Here is an 18812-nt window from a genome sequence, read left to right as displayed (position 1 = left end):
ATTAATTTGATTACTCTTTACCTGTACTTGCTCACAGCTGCCTGGGTAAGAGACATTTGTCTAACTGTGGAAGAGTCCTGGGTCGCTTTGAACTCAAGAGTTCTCTCGTGCCTCTAGTGTAGCTGCATCTTCTAAACGTACCACCACCATTCTTGCTTAAATTGGTATTCTAAATTTTTTATTGTTTGGATTTCATTGTAACATTTTCATAGGTTGCCTTTTTATGTGTATATGTATTTATGTATATTTGTGAGGGGCTGCCAAGTATCACTTTTAACACTTAAAACTATGTACATATAATACATACATGCTTAAATATAATGCACACACATGTTCTTTTGGCTATAATTTTTGATATAAACCTGTTATTAGCCTAGTTTATTTTGGAATAGTAAGCAGAAGTTGCCACATTACTTTCATACCAACTTTGGGAGTGCAAAAAGACCTCTAAAAGCTAAGTTTATGGTAGTAATTCCATTATCATTTTAGAAACATTTTAATGGCTTATAGAGGTCCAAACTGTTTACACAAAGGTAGAAATAAATACAATTACTTCCACAGGAGAATATCAGTTTCAGATGAGGCTATGCAGTGAGCTTCTAATCTCACATTGATTGTTGTAATCTAGTGGTCAGTGCATTGTGTGGATCATGGCGTAGAATGATCTGTGTGATCCAGTATTTGCATGCATGCAACAACCTTGAGATCTTTCTCATTCTGCATTGTTGGGAAATTCACTGAAGAGCTCAGTTTGGTAGGAAGTAAACTTGATTGTTAGTTGGTGAGCATCAGAGTTCTGCTTTATTACTCGTTTAAGTGTGAAGGCCTGTGAGATGACTTTTGGTTTCATGAGTGATTGGATTAATATTGACTATTAATAACTAGTTTACAGATGAAGTCGGACTTTCAGTAATTGGTTAGGAGTTATAAATAGTTTGTTTACATTAGTTACCACTAATGATGAACTATATTAGCTATTTGTTGAATATGTAAGTTATTATCAAAGGGGGAATAATATGCCAAGTACTGCATAAGATGTTTATTGCTCTAGTGAATCTAAACAGTTCTATGAGGGACCGACTTCATAAAAGGAATAATGAAGTAACCTATATAAACATTGATCACAGTAACATACATAGTCAACAATTAATTCTTAGACTTGCTTTTAAAGTAGCAGTAACATTATGTGTCATGTTTATGCTATGATCCATTTGACAGATGAAAAGTTGATCTTGAGAGCTTATTTAAATAATCTTTGTAGCCTTAACATTCAAAGTACTTAAAAGTTAAGGGCGCAAAAGAGTTTTTGATTATGAGTTATGTCTATCAATATTTGTAGTATTAGCAATATCAGTATTTCTAATATTGAAAGTTAAAATGCCTAAAACTTACATTTGCATGTTTATTTAAATACTATATTTATTGGCATATATATATTTAAGTTATTTTTCAGAAAAACTAAAACGTGTTTAGTGTTGCTTTATATTTCTGCAGATTTTTTTTAAGTCTGCCTTAATAGAAGTAACTAAAGTATCATCTGCTTGTATATTCACTGTATAATAAATTGTTTTGGTAAAGTCTCAAGAAATTGAAGTGAGCAGTGATACAGGTTTGGAAAAAGTGTTAATAACTCAGATAATTGTAGGTATTCTTCTTAATGCCTCTCACAACTTGTACAGGTGGGAGTTTCTTTTTAAATGTGCATGCACTTATGTGTATGTGTTTGTATGTTTGGACCCTCGAATAAGGATGAGGAGACTGTAGACAACTTACAAGGAGTCTGCTCTTCCTATATTTGGGTTCTAGGGATAAAAGCTAGGTTGTCAACAAGAACTGGTAGTTTCTTAAACATGGAATCTGATAAATTATTCTTGTATTTTATGTTATTATAAACTTCTGTACTTTGAATATGTCAAAAACATTTTTATAACATACTAATTATTTGTGGGGTTTTGTTGGTAGGCTGAGATGTCTCAGCCTTCAAAGGCAAATGAATGGCTACCAAACCTCACAATCTGAATTTGGTCCCTAGGACCTACTTGGTGGAAAGAGATAATCGACTCCCACAAGTTCTCTAACCTCTTCACCAGTATTCCATAGCATGCACACACAGGTGCATGCGCGCGAGGTGCGCGCGCACACACACACACACACACACACACACACGTTATGTACCTAACATAGAAATGTAATTAATTTAAAGAATCATATTGTATAATGTTATCAGTACTGTCTAAACATTGAAAACTTGGCCATGCTGTGTTATGGTACAGTATCTGATGTTTTCCAGAATCTGCTTCTTCCGGGAAGCCTGAATTTAATAGTTAACAGCATATACTGTGAACAGTCTTTCTTGAAATGACATTCTCGGCTTCATTCATTTTTGAGAGAATGTCTACCAACTGAATCTGAATAAAAATTTCTTTAAAAAATGGCATCTCATGTTTTGTTCTGGTCACATCCTCAGGTTTTTCTTGAGGTAGCTATCATACACATTTAAGCAGAAATGCCTTCAAATTTACTATATAGAATTTTTTAAAAATGGTATACTCATGGTTAAAGATTGATAAGTTGCTGGGGCATAATGGCAGAACGCCTACAATCCTTGCTGAAATGTCCAAGATTCTGTGAGCTCTAGGATAGGATAAGATAGCCACAGGGTTCTGGCCAGCCTGGACTTCCAAGAGAAACCTTGACTAAGTAAACAGATGGGGGGGGGGGGGCAGGGAGGAAGGAGGAAGGATGGAAACAAAATAGGTGAACGTTTTTTACTGTTTTGCAAAAGAAACCGACATTATACTTCTTTGCCCTCACATCTACATTGATAGTAGGAAATCTACTACTATAGTAGGAAAAATACTACTATCTAGTATAGATTTGTATGTAGAGTGGTCTTCATTTGTAGAATCCAGCAGTTTTATGATCCATTACTTTTTTAGTGTATGATCTGTATGATGAATAAGCAAATAACATGCCAGGGTTTATGTTGTGCTTAGAGTCAACTGAGAGCGGCGGGGGGTGGGGTGGGGATGATTGGTTGGTTGGTTGGTTACAGGCTCATATCAGCATGCCAGGGCTTCTGTACTGCTTGGAGTCTGCTGCTGTGCTTTGTGTGCACTGTACAAGAAGACTGCTACCTGAGACCATCTCCTAAAAGTAATTGTGACCTTACAATACTTCTTGAGAGAGTCTTGGGTATCTGAAGAGGTAGATAACCTACTTTACTGAAGTTAGGTCCCAGTGATGACATTTGAATAACTATTATTTATATTTTAGACTTAGGTAAGCTTCATTCTAATGTATTTTGTCATTTTATTGAATTTATTAATTCACCGCGGTCTAAATTTGAGTCCTGTCTTTGTTACTCAGGATTCTTGGAAGTAAGGCATCTGAGGGCTTAAAGTAGTGATTGGTTACTTTTCTTTTAGGAGTTTCTAGATTATTATGTGTATTTTTGAGTGCCTGCATGCATATATGTACATGATGTGTGCCTCGTGCCTATGGAGTTTCTGAAGAGGGTGTCAGATCCCCGGGACTAGTAACACATGGTTGTGACTAGCTACCATGAGGCTGTCAGGAACTGACGCTGATTCTCTAGAATAGAAAGTGCTCAGAACTGCTGGGCTGTCACTCAAGCACCTAGGAACTGATTTTGTTGTAAAACAGTATTAAATACCAGTTATGTTAGAGATATTTAGAAACAGAAATGATTTTATAAATCCTAGCAGATACCATTTTTCTTTAATCTACATAATTAGGGATTACTTGTAAGTTGTCTGATCACATGGTCTGGGAAGTGAGAGTACAAGAGTGCAGTGGTGGCACAAGCCTTTAACCCCAGCATTTAGGAGGCAAGGGAGGTGGATCTCTGGGTTTAGGGAAAACCAGAACTACACAGAGAAACTGTCTTGGAATACCAAAGAGAGAGTCAGAAGACAGAGACATGAAACATTTATTTCAAGTTTAAACCATTTTCTTTTTCTTTCCTTCTTCCTTTTTTGGGGTGTGTGGGGTGATCCTTTATTAAGCCAGGTAAAGAGAGAAGGTGGCAGAATTTGCATTAAGGCAGAAACAGCTCTGAACAATTTTCACCTTGAAGGCTGTAGATTTCTTTTTGTCTTTGTGTGCTGACATGAATGCTGCTTTGGTTTTCATTCACTCCCCAGGCTTTTTAGTTTTTTGGTTTTGTTTTTTTGGTTTTTTTTTTTTTGTTTTGTTTTGTTTTGTTTTTTAACTCAGAGACTACTTTGAAAATGGCTGGCAAAATGACTTTGTGGGTAAATTGCCACAAAGTCTAAGTACCAGGATTCAGTTCCCAGAACCACACGGTGAAAAAGAAAGAACCAGTTCCTGCACCTCCATATTTATATTGTGGTAATGAGTGTGTGTGTGTGTGTGTGTGTGTGTGTGTGTGTGTGTGTAAACCAGTTCCTGCACCTCCATATTTATATTGTGGTAATGAGTGTGTGTGTGTGTGTGTGTAAACACTAAGCCAGGGCAGAAAGTGCTTGTTACACAAGCCTGAGTGCCTGAGTTTGGATCTGTAGCACCTAAGGGAAATCTGTGGGCAAAGTGGATTCCAGCAATAGAAGGCAAAAAGAACAGGATCCTTGGGGCTCTTTGCTAACTAGCCAGGGCAGTAGGTGAAGAGGACCATTTTCTCACACACAGGACAGTGTGTGTGTGTGTGTGTGTGTTGTTGTAGTAGTTGTTGTTGTTGGGATTGGGGGGACAGCAAAGCTTCAAACTCAGTTTGGCTCAATAAACACAGTATGGTATTGGATAAATCTAACTTGTCTTTACAGTCTTTGGTCTGTCACCTCACCAATGTAGTCAACGTGCTACTGATAGACACGTCAAAGTCCTACCTTAAGCTGATCTTCCCCTTGAATTTTTCTGTCTAACTTCCTTTTGTTCATTTCCTTCTCCTACCTTTTTTATTCTGAAAAAGTAATGAAACACTTTACATTTAAGATACTTTATAGTTTGTGTTACATCTCTGATTAAATGGTAATAGACATGGGGATTTTGACTCCTAGATTTAAAAAGTAGTTTGCATATGTTTTACATGTATTTATGTAAAGCATTATTATACTTATGTGATATAATTAGACAAAAATAATTTAAAGTAATTTATAGAGCATATACTCCATAAAAACTAAAAATAAAACCAGTATGAATAAGATAAGATTAGGGCTAAGGGCACAGCTCAGAAGTGTATATGCAATAAGCGTTTTTCATGTTAACTGACAACCAGTTCTAAATGTGGAATTGGATGAATTTTGATACGTGCATAGTTGATAGCTTCTTGGTACATGAGACAATCTGGTGAACTCATATTTCTCCCAAACTTAGATCTGAGGAAACATTTTATCCTTTGACCTCAATAATGGAAATATACAGCACCAAGCTTCATTTGTTTCTATAGAGTATTAGCCAAAGATTTATTAACAAAATGAATTTGGTCAAAAAATAATGAAGCACTCAGTTATCATATGTTCTGATTTGTTTCAGGCTAGTATTTAGAACTTCTGGAGTAGAGGCTGCAAATTGGTACGGTTGTGGTATGCTTTTGACCCTTGAGGTGAACAGAGTGCACACACTGCATTTTCTTGAACTTCTCTCTGCATTGGTGTGCAGTCTTCACAGTTAGCACTTTACCTTGCAAATAGTTTGGTGAATTTTACAAGTATCTTATCTGTTTAATGTTGTAGATGCTAATTCTTATTTAAAAATTAAATTCGTGTGTTCATTTTATTATGTGTGTGGTGTGTGGCAGCTCACATGTGCCATTGTGCACATGCAGAGGTCAGAGGACAGCTCTTGGGAGTTAGTTCTGTTCTGTCAAGTTATGACGCAGATCTTTAGGTTTGGTGCAGGTGTCTTTGTCTGCTAAGCCATTCTGCTGGCTTGATAATTGTTATTTTCTAATTGTTTGCTGCTGCTTCGTGTATAAGAACACAGTACATATTCACCTTGTAGCTTGTAAGGTAGCTAAACAGCTCTCTCTATATCTCTATATCTATATATCTACATATATAGATATATATCTACATATATAGATATATATTTGGAATTTCTGTATTATTTTTGGTGTTCTTTCATCTTATAAGAAATTGTATGTTTAGTCTTAAATAGTTGAGTTGACAGTTGCTAGGGATGGTGGTCGTGTTTGTGTTCATCTTTGTTTGCTTCCCTGACAGTAGGCTAACACATGCATCTGCTGTCGAGCCCCGCTTTATAGGGCCTCATGATTGACTAGCTTTCTAACTTCCCCACACCCACCCTTGCACTTCCAGTACTGGCCGTTTGTTCTCTTGCTTCCTTTGCACCAACATTGGTTCACATTTCATCTTACTGATATTGTTTCATCTTGTATTTTATAGATTTTTGCCAATCATTGTCTGTGTTCTCATGTTATATTTAATTTAGTTTTGTTTCCTAGTTTATGGCGAAACCTTTCTGTTTTCTTTTTATTAGCCTTCATGAGCTATACATTTTCTTCTATGGACTGCTTTATGTATATATCACATCTTTTGATACATTTTTTGGGTCAATTTTCAGGTTTCAGTGTTTTTAGCGTTCTCTTAACGCTTCATTTTTGATTCATTTTGTCTTGTTCAGTTGATTTCATTGTACAATTAAGCTCTTCTGCCTAACAGTGGGGCATTTGTTTCTATATAATGTCTATATAATGTTTATATGCTGTTTGGGGGAAGAATTTGAGAATATAATTATATAGATCATTTTTGGTCATATGGTCAAATTGGAAAACTTACTTGGAAAAGTTGTGTGAGCTGTTTAAAGTTGATTGTTACATTTCTGAATATGTTAGAATATTATGGGTTTCCAATTTAATTATATGTAATCAAAAATACACTTAGAGTTCATTTTATTTAAATCTGTTGAAATTTGTATGGACCATTTCGGTGAATGTTTGACAGGTACTTTAAAGAATGTATTAATTGTTAATGTGTACCATAAATGTGAGGCAGATTAGATTAACTAATGATGCGTAGATCTTTTACATCCTTATGGATTTTCTGTCTACTTGTTCTGTCGCTGAAAGACATGCTAGAATTACAATTCAATTATAATAATAGAGAGGTTCATTCTTTTTCTGTCAGCTTTTACTTTGTGTATTTTGGAGCTTCACCCTGACATATTTGCAAATTTGGGACCATTTTGTCTTCCTGTCAAAATGATCCTTTTAATGTTACTGTAGCTTTCTCTTTAGTTTTGTTAATGTTGTCTTGAAGTATACTGTTACTAATTTTTCTGTGAGAGATGCTCATGTGTAATATCTTCTTTATGTAAAGGATATTTCCTTGGAGTGGTTTGCCATGTAGATAATTCTTGCTTTTTTCTTTTTAAATCAGTCTGTATGTTTTAGCTGGTATTTAGTTCATCTCTCTTATGTAATTATAACTTTTGTTTTCTTTTTTTGTCTCATTTGTCATTACTCCTTTGTTTCATGCCTTTTTTGTGTGTAATTTTATGCATTCAAATTTTAATTGACAAGTCAAATGCATATTTATATTTTAGAATATGCTTCAAAATATAATTTAACATTAAAATATTTTAATATTTTATTATTAAATATTATGTTTCTGTTTCCATGTTCTCATGATAGTTTCTGTATTTTTAAAGGTTAAGTAGAGTATGTCCATTTTTTTTATCAATTCGTCCCTCTGTGGATGCTTTGTTTGAAGAGTACAATCTCTTTGAAGTAAAGAAAATACAGATTTATTTCTCTAGAGTGGGGTTGGTGAATCATGGTAATTCTGTTTTTAGTATTTTGAGGAATTTCAATACTATTTATATTAATGGCTTAATATACATTTCTTATAGTATCATATCAGTATTCTTTATTCTACACATTCTTGCAAACCTTCATTGCCACTTGTCATAATTTTTTGGTTTTGAGATACCAGTTTACTAATGTAGTCCTTCCTGACTTCAGATTCACAGTGCTCCTGCCTCCCAGGTTCTGTCATTAAAGCATGCATTACCTTGCTTGACTCGGTTGTTTTAATAATTGTCATTGAAGCAGGTATAAGGCATATCTCATGATGATTTCCAGTAACTTCTTAGAGGTGTACTGACTTCTCTGTGTATTTGTTGGCTGTCAGTTTTCTTTAAAAAAAAAAAAGTCTGGCAGAATGTCTAAATGCTTTTTGTTCAAGATACTATTTTAATCTTTATATAATAAACTTCATGGTTTAATTATTATCCTTTATCTGTCCATCATTGATTTTTGTCTTGACCTTACATTATTATTACTATTCTTATGTTGAAAGCATGTCCCAAGATGATTAAATTGGAATCTCTTGAGGGGGTGGAGAAGAAGAAAAGCAAATCTCAGTGTCCCTCATCTCTGGTAATGTGAGAATGATTGGAAATAGAAATTGTACGTAGACATTGCCATGTCTACAGTTTCCTCAAGGAGTATTTCATGGTCTGTCACAGTAGGCATCTTCAGTATTTAAAGAATTCAGACAAAGGTGTCCTTCACTAAGTCTTTTCAGTAGTCATCTCTGTAAAATACAGTTCTCATGAAATGTGTTTACTAATAGTACAAGCATATCACTGTTACAAGAACAATTCATAATTTATATTGTCTAGTTTTGTAAAAGACAGTAAATTCATACATTTTATTGCAACACTGAGACACTACACAAAGAAGCTGTGAATCTGTTCTCAGAGACTTTTTAGTGCATTAAAAACAAACAAACATGGAAATGGTTTAGCATCTCCAACCAAAGGCCTTGGCAAAGTTAAGTGTCCTTAGTGAAATTAGGTACGTTAAACAAGCTGCCTTCCAGGTTTCCTGTGCTGTTTTTGGCTTGAACTACAGCCAGAAATCAGATGAAGTTCCTACATTCATGAGGTTTATGAGGTTTATATTTTATTTGGCAAGACTGACAATATGCAGCTAGTTAAGTGAATGCCCTTTTACATATGAATAATATTAACTAGAATTATTATAAATCTAAAGCTTGAGCAGACTGTAACAAGAGGGTTTGTTCATAGGGACTTAGTGACAAATTGAGCAGATACTTGAATGTTGAATTCCAGATAAAGGAAACTGTAAGTATAATGTTTCTGAGGAAAGCCTCCATGATTGGTAATTTGAAGGGGAAGAAACTGAGAGACAGTAGAGAGGATGGTAATTTCTATAAAGAAATAGGTGAGACTTTTTTCCCCTCAATTGCATAGAAGATTGCTGTGAGGTTTGTGAAGGGAAATGGAGTGTGACTTGTTAACCTTTCTGGAGTTTTCTCCCCTTCCTCCTTCGTTTGTGTACACGCAGTGCACTTGGCATGTGCACATATGGAACCAAGCTAGCCTATGTCATTTGGGGGAACCTGTGGAGCCTCTGACCAATAATGTGTAGTTATCTCATGCCTGACACTAAGATTGTCATTTAATAACACCTGTCTTCTGGGAATAGCATTGTTTGTTCACTTATGCAGGATAGTTCCATTCAAACATTTTGTTGTTTTAAATTACATTTTTTAATTAACTTACAAACAAGAGTGTTTCCATAAGACTTTTTCAAACATCTTTGTTTTAGTCAGCTTACTTCTTTTCCTGTCTCCACATCCAGATCCCAGTGCCTTAATTTCTATAATGTAAACACTACTCAACCATATCAGTAGGAATATAAACTGTGATGTGGTAACATTATAACTTGATTTCCTATTTTCTATCACAGGACCTCTCCTTTTAGAAGCTGAGAACTATGCCCACCCAAGATACCTAATTAATTTGTAGTTTAGTTGGTAGGAAATTAGCTTGACTACTTAATACATAGCCACAGACAAATAGAACATTGGTCAAATGGGAAATGGTATAGATCTCTTAAAATTGAATGTATTGATTTTTTTCATATATTTTAGATGTAAAAAATAAATTCTAGTACTTTAAGTTGAGTTTTACATATAATACTGTGAAACTTTGATGTAGACATTCAGTGGCTCCAACCTAGTTTGCCTGCTAATACTTGTCTGTCAAGATACCATAATAATGTCACTGAAAAATTATGCAGCACCTCTTGGATTGATGGATTTTTTTTTTAGTTTAATTTTATCTTTCTAGAAAAAAAAATATTATAAAGAATTACTGTGCTGGCAAGATGGCTTATCAAGTAAAGCCTGTAGATATACGTTTGATAGCTGGAACTGACATAAATGTGAAAAGAACAAACCAACTCTGCAGAATTTTCACCTAAACTCTGCACATGTATACATACCTATGGTCTGCATTCTCATATACACATACATATACACATGCATACAATACTATTTTTTCAAAGTACAGGAAAATCCAATGAGTTACTGTGCACTTTTCAAAGCTCAGCATGGCGGTGCATGCCTCTAGTCCCAGCTCTTGGAAGCAGTGGCAGGCAGATCTCTGAGTTTGAAGCCAGCTTGATCTTTGTAGGGATCTCTTTGGTCAGATTGGTTTTTGTAGGCTTCTTAAGCCTACATGGTGAGATCCAGTTTTATAACTGTACCACTCTCCTGAATTACAATTTCCAGGGCTTGTGTTACTAAATTGAAAACCATTTTATTAGATTATGTTCTTCCCCCAAACCTTGCCCAGGATGAATAGCAAAAACCTTTTAGTTACAGAAAGCTAGTAATACTTCAGACATGTGAAATGGTTCTTTGAGAGGGTACTAAACATGGAAGCCACAATCCATATTCATTATTTAAATGTGTATTTTAGAACATAAAAGAAGTATTTAAAGGTTGGATTTAAAAGTAAGGAATGTTGTCTATGTTTTATGAAACAATTCTATTCAAAATCTATAGTTGTTAATACTTTTAATATTAATTGCTGTTTTGATTTATTTTCATTTTATGTGTTTGAGTATTTTGCCTGAAGAGGACAATGGATCCCCTATAACTGGAGTTCCAGAATGTTGTGAGCTGCCATGTGGGTTTTGGGGACTGAACCTGTCCTCTTCCAATACATCAAGTGCTTGTAACAGCCCCTAAAATTACTCTTTTAGGTTATCTGGCACACTTTCCAGGGCTTATGTAACTACTATTTAGGATTTTCCAGGTAAACCAGTTTCATAATAAGTATAATGCTGCATTTCAATTTGCAAATTCTACAATTTTATAACTCTAAAGTATTTGGGGCTTTCCATTTCCTCCTTTCTTGACCACTACAGTGAAGTCAGTGTATAGTTAAAATATAATACTTAAAAGGTTTCTGTAATAATAATAGAATTGATAGTGAACCTAGTTCCTTTTTTTTTTTTTGTTTTGTTACTTTGAGATAGTGTCTTACTATGTAGTTCTGGCTGACCTGAAACTCCCAGTGTAGACCTGGGTGGCCTTGAACTTGCAGATCTGCCCTCCTCTGTCTCTGCAGGCTCAGATGAATGGCAAGTGTAACCAAACCTATATCAAGAATAAATTTTTAGTAATCTTGTTTAGTTCCTTAAATTTTTTTCCTGCTTTTTGACCTTTTCATAAGCCATGCATATTATTTTGGACTAATCTTCTCTAAACAGAGGAAGCAAATGTGGGTAGTTGTCATATCTTCTGATGTGAAGGAGAGGAACACTGCTTTATATCTGGGTGTTATGAAACTTAGTATCTATATTCCCACAATTTTTAAAACTAATCTGTATAGGAAATGCAGTTTATTTTAAATTTAGGATTTCTCATTCTAATTTAGCCTAAATTTATGCTAATATAAATATTCGAAAGACTTACCATAAAAGTGGCTAATTTCTTCCCAGTTTTATTACTTTGGAATTGAATAGATACCCAAGCAAGCATAATATAGTATATTTTTCAGCATATGTATCTTTAGATTTGTATGAAATAAGTTAAAGGTCAGAGCAAAATGCTAGTTTAATTTATCTTTGCAGTGGGGTTTGCCACGCTACACATGTCGGGGTCAAGACAACCTGAGGAGGGAGTCAGTTCTCATTCCTACTGTGTGGCTCTTGTGGCTGGAACACAGGTCGTTGGGCTTCATATCAAATGATTATTTTGAGGTGCCATTTCATGGGTCAGGAAATTGTGTTTTGAATGACTTTTTACTTTTGAGAGCAAGTTTGTTCGACTGGTTTTGGCTTATCTTTCTAACCCAGAATGCCCTAGAAAGTGGAATCCTCCTGAGTGTTGGGATTGCACTGGTGAGACATCATTTCTGGTTTCTATTTTGTTGAATACCTGTAATGTTCTTGGGGATGGTAACAGCTTGGGTTGTATTTAAGTATTTAAGAACACATGCAGGAAAAGGTAATCTAGGCATTCTGTTGATACAGAGCTGGAGCTCAGCTGAGAAATTACTGAGAGACATTCTGCAAAGTTGGTAGTGAAGTAGGTCATTGTTAAAATGTGCTGTTGTTGATGAAGTCACCCTGCCATACAGTTTTAAAAATACAAAAGGAAATGGTGTAGAGGTCACATTTACATAAGTTGGTCAAAGAATAGAAGTTAATCAAAAATCTAAAAGTTCTGCATTAGAAAACCGGACAAAAAGAGTAAATTAAAGAAAAGTTCTGAATAAAGGAAATGGTGAAGTTTAAAAACAGAATCTCTAAAGGAATGATTAAAATTGAAAGAGAGGCTGGGCGGTGGTGGCGCACAAGAAGGCGAATTTCTTAGTTCGAGGCTAGCCTGGTCTACAAAGTGAGTTCCAGGACAGCCAGGGCTACACAGAGAAACCCTGTCTTGGAAGGGGGGGGGGGGGAGGTGAAAGAGAGGAGGGAAGAGATTGAAAGGATACATCTTGTTTGTTGACTGTGTAAACATGATGTTGTCAGGAAGCCTGACATTTAATATTTATTAAATGGCTAGTAACAGGGCCAGTGATGCCTCAGTGTACAAAAGTGTTTGCTGCCAAGCCTAATGCCTTGGGAACAATGACTGCTAATAAGTGTGATACTCAGGACCCACATGGAAAGAGAGAACCAGCTTCTTACAAGTTTTCCTCCGATGTCTACACAAGTGCTATGACACATTCCTGCCTACACACACAGATAAGTGTACTTTTGACAAGATAGACCTTAGTAGTACTTTCCTAACGTGTGAAAAGCTAAGTTTTGATTTGCAACATTTAGAAAATAAATAAAATTAACAAGGGACTGCTATGAATAGCTTTATGCCCATAAGGTTATGTTAGAAGAAATGAACAAATTCTAGAATACCCCTAACACCAAATCTTAAGAATCAAAACCCTGAAAAATCTGTTTGAGAAATTGTTTATAATTTAAAATGCTCTCACATAGACATCTTTCTGTCCAGATGGCTTTGTGTACAAACTACACGGAGTATTAAAGGGATATTCTCCATATATATACATATATGTATATGTGTGTGTGTGTGTGTGTGTATACATATATATAGTGGAAAACAGACAGCATTGGTGAATCACAGTCCCATGTTTGAGATCTGCATCAGTTTTATTCCAAACAATTATAAGACAGTTACAAGGGGTTTATGAGATACTTCTATGGTGTAGGCACCTTTTGCCAAGTCTGACTACCTTCTCCAGAATCCAACTGTTAGAGAACTGAGTCCTCCAAACTATCTTTTTCTCTTGCCCGTGTGTACACTTACAGAGTAAGTAAGCAAATGTGATTTTAATATGTGGAAAACAATATGTATCATCATGGTAGAAAAAAATCTTAGTAAAATAGTAGCTAACAGTCAGGCAATACAGTGTGTCAGATTAATGATGTGTACGTACAGTAAGTAAACTTGTTTGAACATTAGTTGACCAGTGTAATTCATGATGTCAACATACTTGAAGGAAAAATATTTTAATATCTCAAGTAGGTACAGAAAAAGGTCAAACTTGATACCCACCGATTAAAAGCTGATTATAAGAATCTGACCTGATAAGCATCAGAAAAACCTTTGTAGCCAGTGTAACACCTAGTATTGGTGCAAGTACCAATTGTAATACCACTGAAAAATGTTAAACAGTTAGGAATCAAATTTAATAAACAATACTTTATATGTTGAAATCTAAAAAAAATTGTCAGAGAAAACAGGTGGCTTAAAAAAATGAGCATATAATTGGATTATAAACCTAATATTGTGAAAGATGTCTATTCCCCTCATGGTATATATACATTGAACACAATTCCAGTCAAAAATTCCAAGCATTTTGATGGGATGGAGTCTTTGGGTTTAGCGGTGACATTTTAATATTTGTATAGGAAAAGCTGTGGAATATCCAAAATACTTTTGAAAAGTAAAGAAAAAAATTAAGATTTACTATAAACAAAGTTTTATTAACCATAACCATTATAAAGCCATACTCTTAAAGACGGTTTGTTCCATTGATAAGAGAAACATAACTTAATGAATTAGTTTGAAATTCTGGAGAAGATCCATAATACACATGATAACTTAGTTTTTGTCAGAGGTGCCAAAGTGATTTAATAAAGAAAATAGTTTTCTTAATGGTACCAAAATGTTCAAGTATCATTTTTATAGGAAGAAAGATAAGCTCAAAACTCATATATGCAAAAACTCACTACTGAATTATGGATGTAGTTGTATAAGACAGGACATTACACATTAGGAAAAACGCATAGGAGAAAATTTTTATAACTTTTGGATATTTTAGATAGGATACAGAACAAACATAAATGAAAATGAGAAATTTGGACTTTAACAGTATTAAAAGCCTGTTTTTCAGATGCTATTGAGAAAATGCCTACAAGAGAGGAACCCACCAGTTAAAAAACCCATGGTAAACCACATGACTTATAAAGGGCTTTTATACCCTGATAATCAGATTTCCTACAGATCCGTAACGAAAAACCCAATAAAAATTGAGAACGAACTGCAATAGACACTTTAGCTTACAGAATATTTTTTGGATATAGAAGTAGACATAATATGAATAAAGAACACAATACTTGGAATTTTAAAACTTTTATATACAAATAGCATTGATTGAATTGAGTCTTAACAGTACGTGATTTGGGGGTGCTGGAGGGCTGGCTTGGTGGTTAAGAGTATTGACTGGTCTTCCAGACGACTTGGGTTCAATACCCAGCACCCAAAAGAGGGCTTACAGTTGTCACACAGAAATACATGTATGCAAAACACCAATATATGCAACAGAAATAAATTTTTAAACAGTATTTGATTTGATACCAACACCTTTCTCATTAAAAAATAATCAGGCTGGGCAAGGTGTATCCCAGTCCTCTAGTGGCAGAGATGGTTTCTCTGTATTCAAGGTCATCACTATGTTCTACATTGTGAGCTCCAGGGCAGCCAAAACTTCATAGAGAGACCCTTTCTCAAAATAGTAGTAGGATTAATTGGGGAACAATGTGGTGGTGTGCACCTCTAATTCCAGCACTTGGAAGGTGATGGTTGAAGGATCATGGTCTACCTGGACTTCTTGGAACTCTAGCTAAAGACCAAAAGCAAAGTTACATGTTTTTAAGTGAATGGCATGTACCAGCGGTTTAAAAGTTAATCTTATATGTTTCAAATAACGTAAACTGTCATACTAGCTATTGGTATTTGTGCTAAATATATAGAAATAGCTAGATAATTCCTTTTTTGGGATCTTTGAGGTTGGAGATAGTGGTGAAACATCTTTGTGTAGCTCACTTGGGCCTAAAACCAATAGTTCTTGAATGCTAAGATCATAAGCACGGGTGAATGCTAGGATCATAAACACCTGAGACTATGTTCTACTGTGATTCTTTAGTGCCTGAACTCCCAAGTTTTTCTTTTGCTGAAACCACATTCCAGAAAAATGCACGGTCATTTTTGTTAGTTTTTAAAAATGTTTTATTTATTGTTGTTTCATGTACAGTAGTGTTTTGCTTGCATGTATGTAAGTACGTTGCATGTATGTATTGTTCAGGAGGGCCAGAATAGCGCTTTAGGTACCTTGGAACTGGAATTATGTTTGTGATGTTTGTGAGTGGTCATAGGGGTGCGGGGGACTGAATCTGGGGCCTTGGAAAGAGCAGTAACTGCCCTTAACTGCTAGCCCCTAATTTATAAGTTAAGGAATACGGAAGAGTATAGATAACTAAGAGACAAGATTCCCTCACGGATTTAAATTTTTTTTTTTTATCTCTGTTAATAACCTTGGTTTATCAGTCTTGACTGTGTATACTTTACTTTAGATAAGATAAACACATTTTCTGCAGTGTAGTTTTACTATCTAATATAACTATAGATATTTAATAGTATAGAAATTTTTGTACTTCAATATTCATATATTCATTTGATACATATTTTTATCTATTATGCTTAATGTTAAAACTCTAGTGCAAAAAAATTGGGCTTCTGTTAGATTCAAGTGAGAGGAGGTTAACATACTTGAGGAGCCAGCAGTAGTATTTAGTATGAAGTTTTGCAGGCTAAAGTGGTGAAAGGTGACAGGCACACTGAATGGTTTTTGAAGGGGGGGAGCCATGGTTATGCTAGGTAAGTACTGTGCCTCTGAGACACACTCACAAGCACCTATTGTTTCATTTTCAATCTATTCACCCACTGTTGTATTGATGTATATGAAGGTAATGTATAGCCTTTTTTTCCGGTAAGATCAGTATTGTAATGAACAACCATGTACATATATATCTTTGTTTTAGTGTGCAAATATTTTTGTAGATATAATTTCTGGAAAGAAAAATTTAATTGTTGAAATTTTATATTCTACCATCCATCTCAACTTTTAGACATTATTTGCCAGTGGGTATAAAATTAAATCTTATTTCAATTTGTATTATCTTATTTTTCAATAAAGTTGAGCATATTTATGAGAATTTTGTTTCAATTAAAAATTATTCACAAACTTTGTACATTTTACCCTTAGTAAAAATTTAAAATTTCTTTCTCTTACTAACATAATATGCTATAGTTTGTGATATTTTAACCTACCCTATGAAGTCTCTTATTTTGTAGCACTTTTAGATTTATTTTTATGCTGTCAAAACTTTACCAGTCTTCTCATGTGTCTTTCCCAAAGAGTTCTTATCAACAGTATCAGAGCACTTTAGTTCTTACATTTTCTTGTTCAATAGTTTTATTTATGTTACTAGTAAATTTATTTTTAATAATCATGGTAGTGGCCAAGTTAACTTTTCATGCTTCATAATCTTTTCTCCCACAGTAAATTGTTGATTGATACTTTCTTTTCTCCCACTAACATGGAAATCACCTTGATCATATTTTAAGTCCCAGATCATGTGCTCTAGATTCAATATTCTACTGTTTTGATTATTTTCATTTCATATTTAACAGCACCCCTCCCCACTGTCTTTTTCCAAAAATTTTTTTGGCAATTTTTGTGTATTTTCTCTTCCAGATGAACTTTAGAGTCAACATGTCAAGTTCCATTAAAAATCCCTTTGGGATTTTGATTGGAAGTGCATTGAATTTACAGATTAATTTGGGGAGAATTGACATCTTTACACTATTGAGTCTTCCCATCCAAGACCATGGTATGCCTCTCCATTTCTTTAGGTGTTCTTTTATGTCCTACAGTACAAATTTTATACAATTTTTTAAAAATTTATTTTGATAGATTTTTACACACATTTTTTAAAGGTATTTTCCTGAATATCGTTGTTATTATTGTGAGGAATATCTTTAAAAAAATATTTTCTAATGGGCTATTGCTGTTGTGTAGGAAGTCTATTTTTTATTATTATTTTGGTCTTAGTTTAGTTTTGCTGATTTCTATTTAAATTCTGGAAAGATAATTATGTTTTCTGTAAATGTTATTTCTTTTTCAATATCTATGCTTAGCAGTATTTTGGTTTTTTTTATATTTTTACTTTTTATTTATTTTTATTTTTTATTTTGGTAGGTTTTCAGAATAGCTGCTGTTCTTTCTGATTTGAATGTCCTATTCTTGATTTAAATTAAATGCTTTTCATTTTAAAGCTAATGAACACTCAAATTTTTAATAGAGAATAGAGCGATTTTTTTTTCCTCATTCAACAGGCACTTTTATGGTCGTTGACACTTTTTTTTTTTTAAAGATACATTTATTTTATGTATATGAGTACACGGTACTATCTTCAGACACACCAGAAAGAGAGGATCAGATTCTATTACAGGTAGTTGTGAGCCACCATGTGGTTGCTGGGAATTGAACTCAGGACTTCTGGAAGAGTAGCCAGTGCCTTTAACCGTAGAGCCATCTCTCTAGCTCAATACTTTATTTTACGAGGAAGTTTTAATCATGTAATATCGGGTGACTATGAACTCAGAGACCTACCAGTCTCTGCCTTCTGAGTGCTGGGATTAAAGGTGTATGCTACCATGCAGGGCAGTAGATGTTTACTTTAACCATACAGTTTTGTTGAGATGACACATGTTCTTTTTCACTTATAATATTTAATGTAATGACTTACGTGTTTATAATAGTTGATCATAATTTTGTTTATTTTAAATATTCCTTCAAGGATCTATTTAGATAATGTCAGAAACTGCCTCAAGTTAATGGCAGGATAGTTGCCACCACAATGACAAGTATTTGTATGGCTCTAAAACCGATTGCAAGTAGGTGAGAAGGTGGTATTTTAAGGCTGGTGTTATATTAGGTAGGAAGTGAGAGAATGGGTGTTGTGTAGAGTGCAGAGGACCAGACAGAGCCCGTTAGTGTGACTTGACGTGTAATGCCAGCTAGGAAGGTAAGAGGGCACGGATAAGGAGGGGAAAGCAGTCCCCAGAGGGAGAAAACAGTTCGTGCTTTGGAATTTCTTGTATCTTCTTTCTTATGGATACCCTTTTTATAGTACTGATACCATTTGCTAGTATATTTATTTTATTTAAAAAAGGATTAGG

The 18812-nt window shown here is 34.6% G+C and overlaps 1 protein-coding gene across 9 annotated transcripts in view; it reads left to right on the top strand.

Moving 5' to 3' along the window:
* The window catches only part of Ankrd17 (ankyrin repeat domain 17), a 141528-nt gene that overhangs the window by 32954 nt on the left and 89762 nt on the right, over positions 1-18812 (top strand). Inside the window, exon 1 of one of the 9 annotated variants that reach the window (XM_006535291.3) lies at positions 2748-17461. The exons of the other annotated variants lie outside the window; for them this stretch is intronic. Within the exon in view, the coding sequence (XP_006535354.1) occupies positions 17459-17461 (3 nt within the window). The 5' untranslated portion in view covers positions 2748-17458. Of the gene's footprint in view, positions 1-2747; positions 17462-18812 lie in introns of those variants that run through there. 9 annotated transcript variants of the gene reach the window in all.

Source organism: Mus musculus, chromosome 5, assembly GCF_000001635.26.
Source record: "Mus musculus strain C57BL/6J chromosome 5, GRCm38.p6 C57BL/6J".
NCBI lineage: Eukaryota > Metazoa > Chordata > Mammalia > Rodentia > Muridae > Mus > Mus musculus.
The sequence above is the reverse complement of the archived record's forward strand: the minus strand, read 5'-3'. Positions and strand labels throughout refer to the sequence as shown.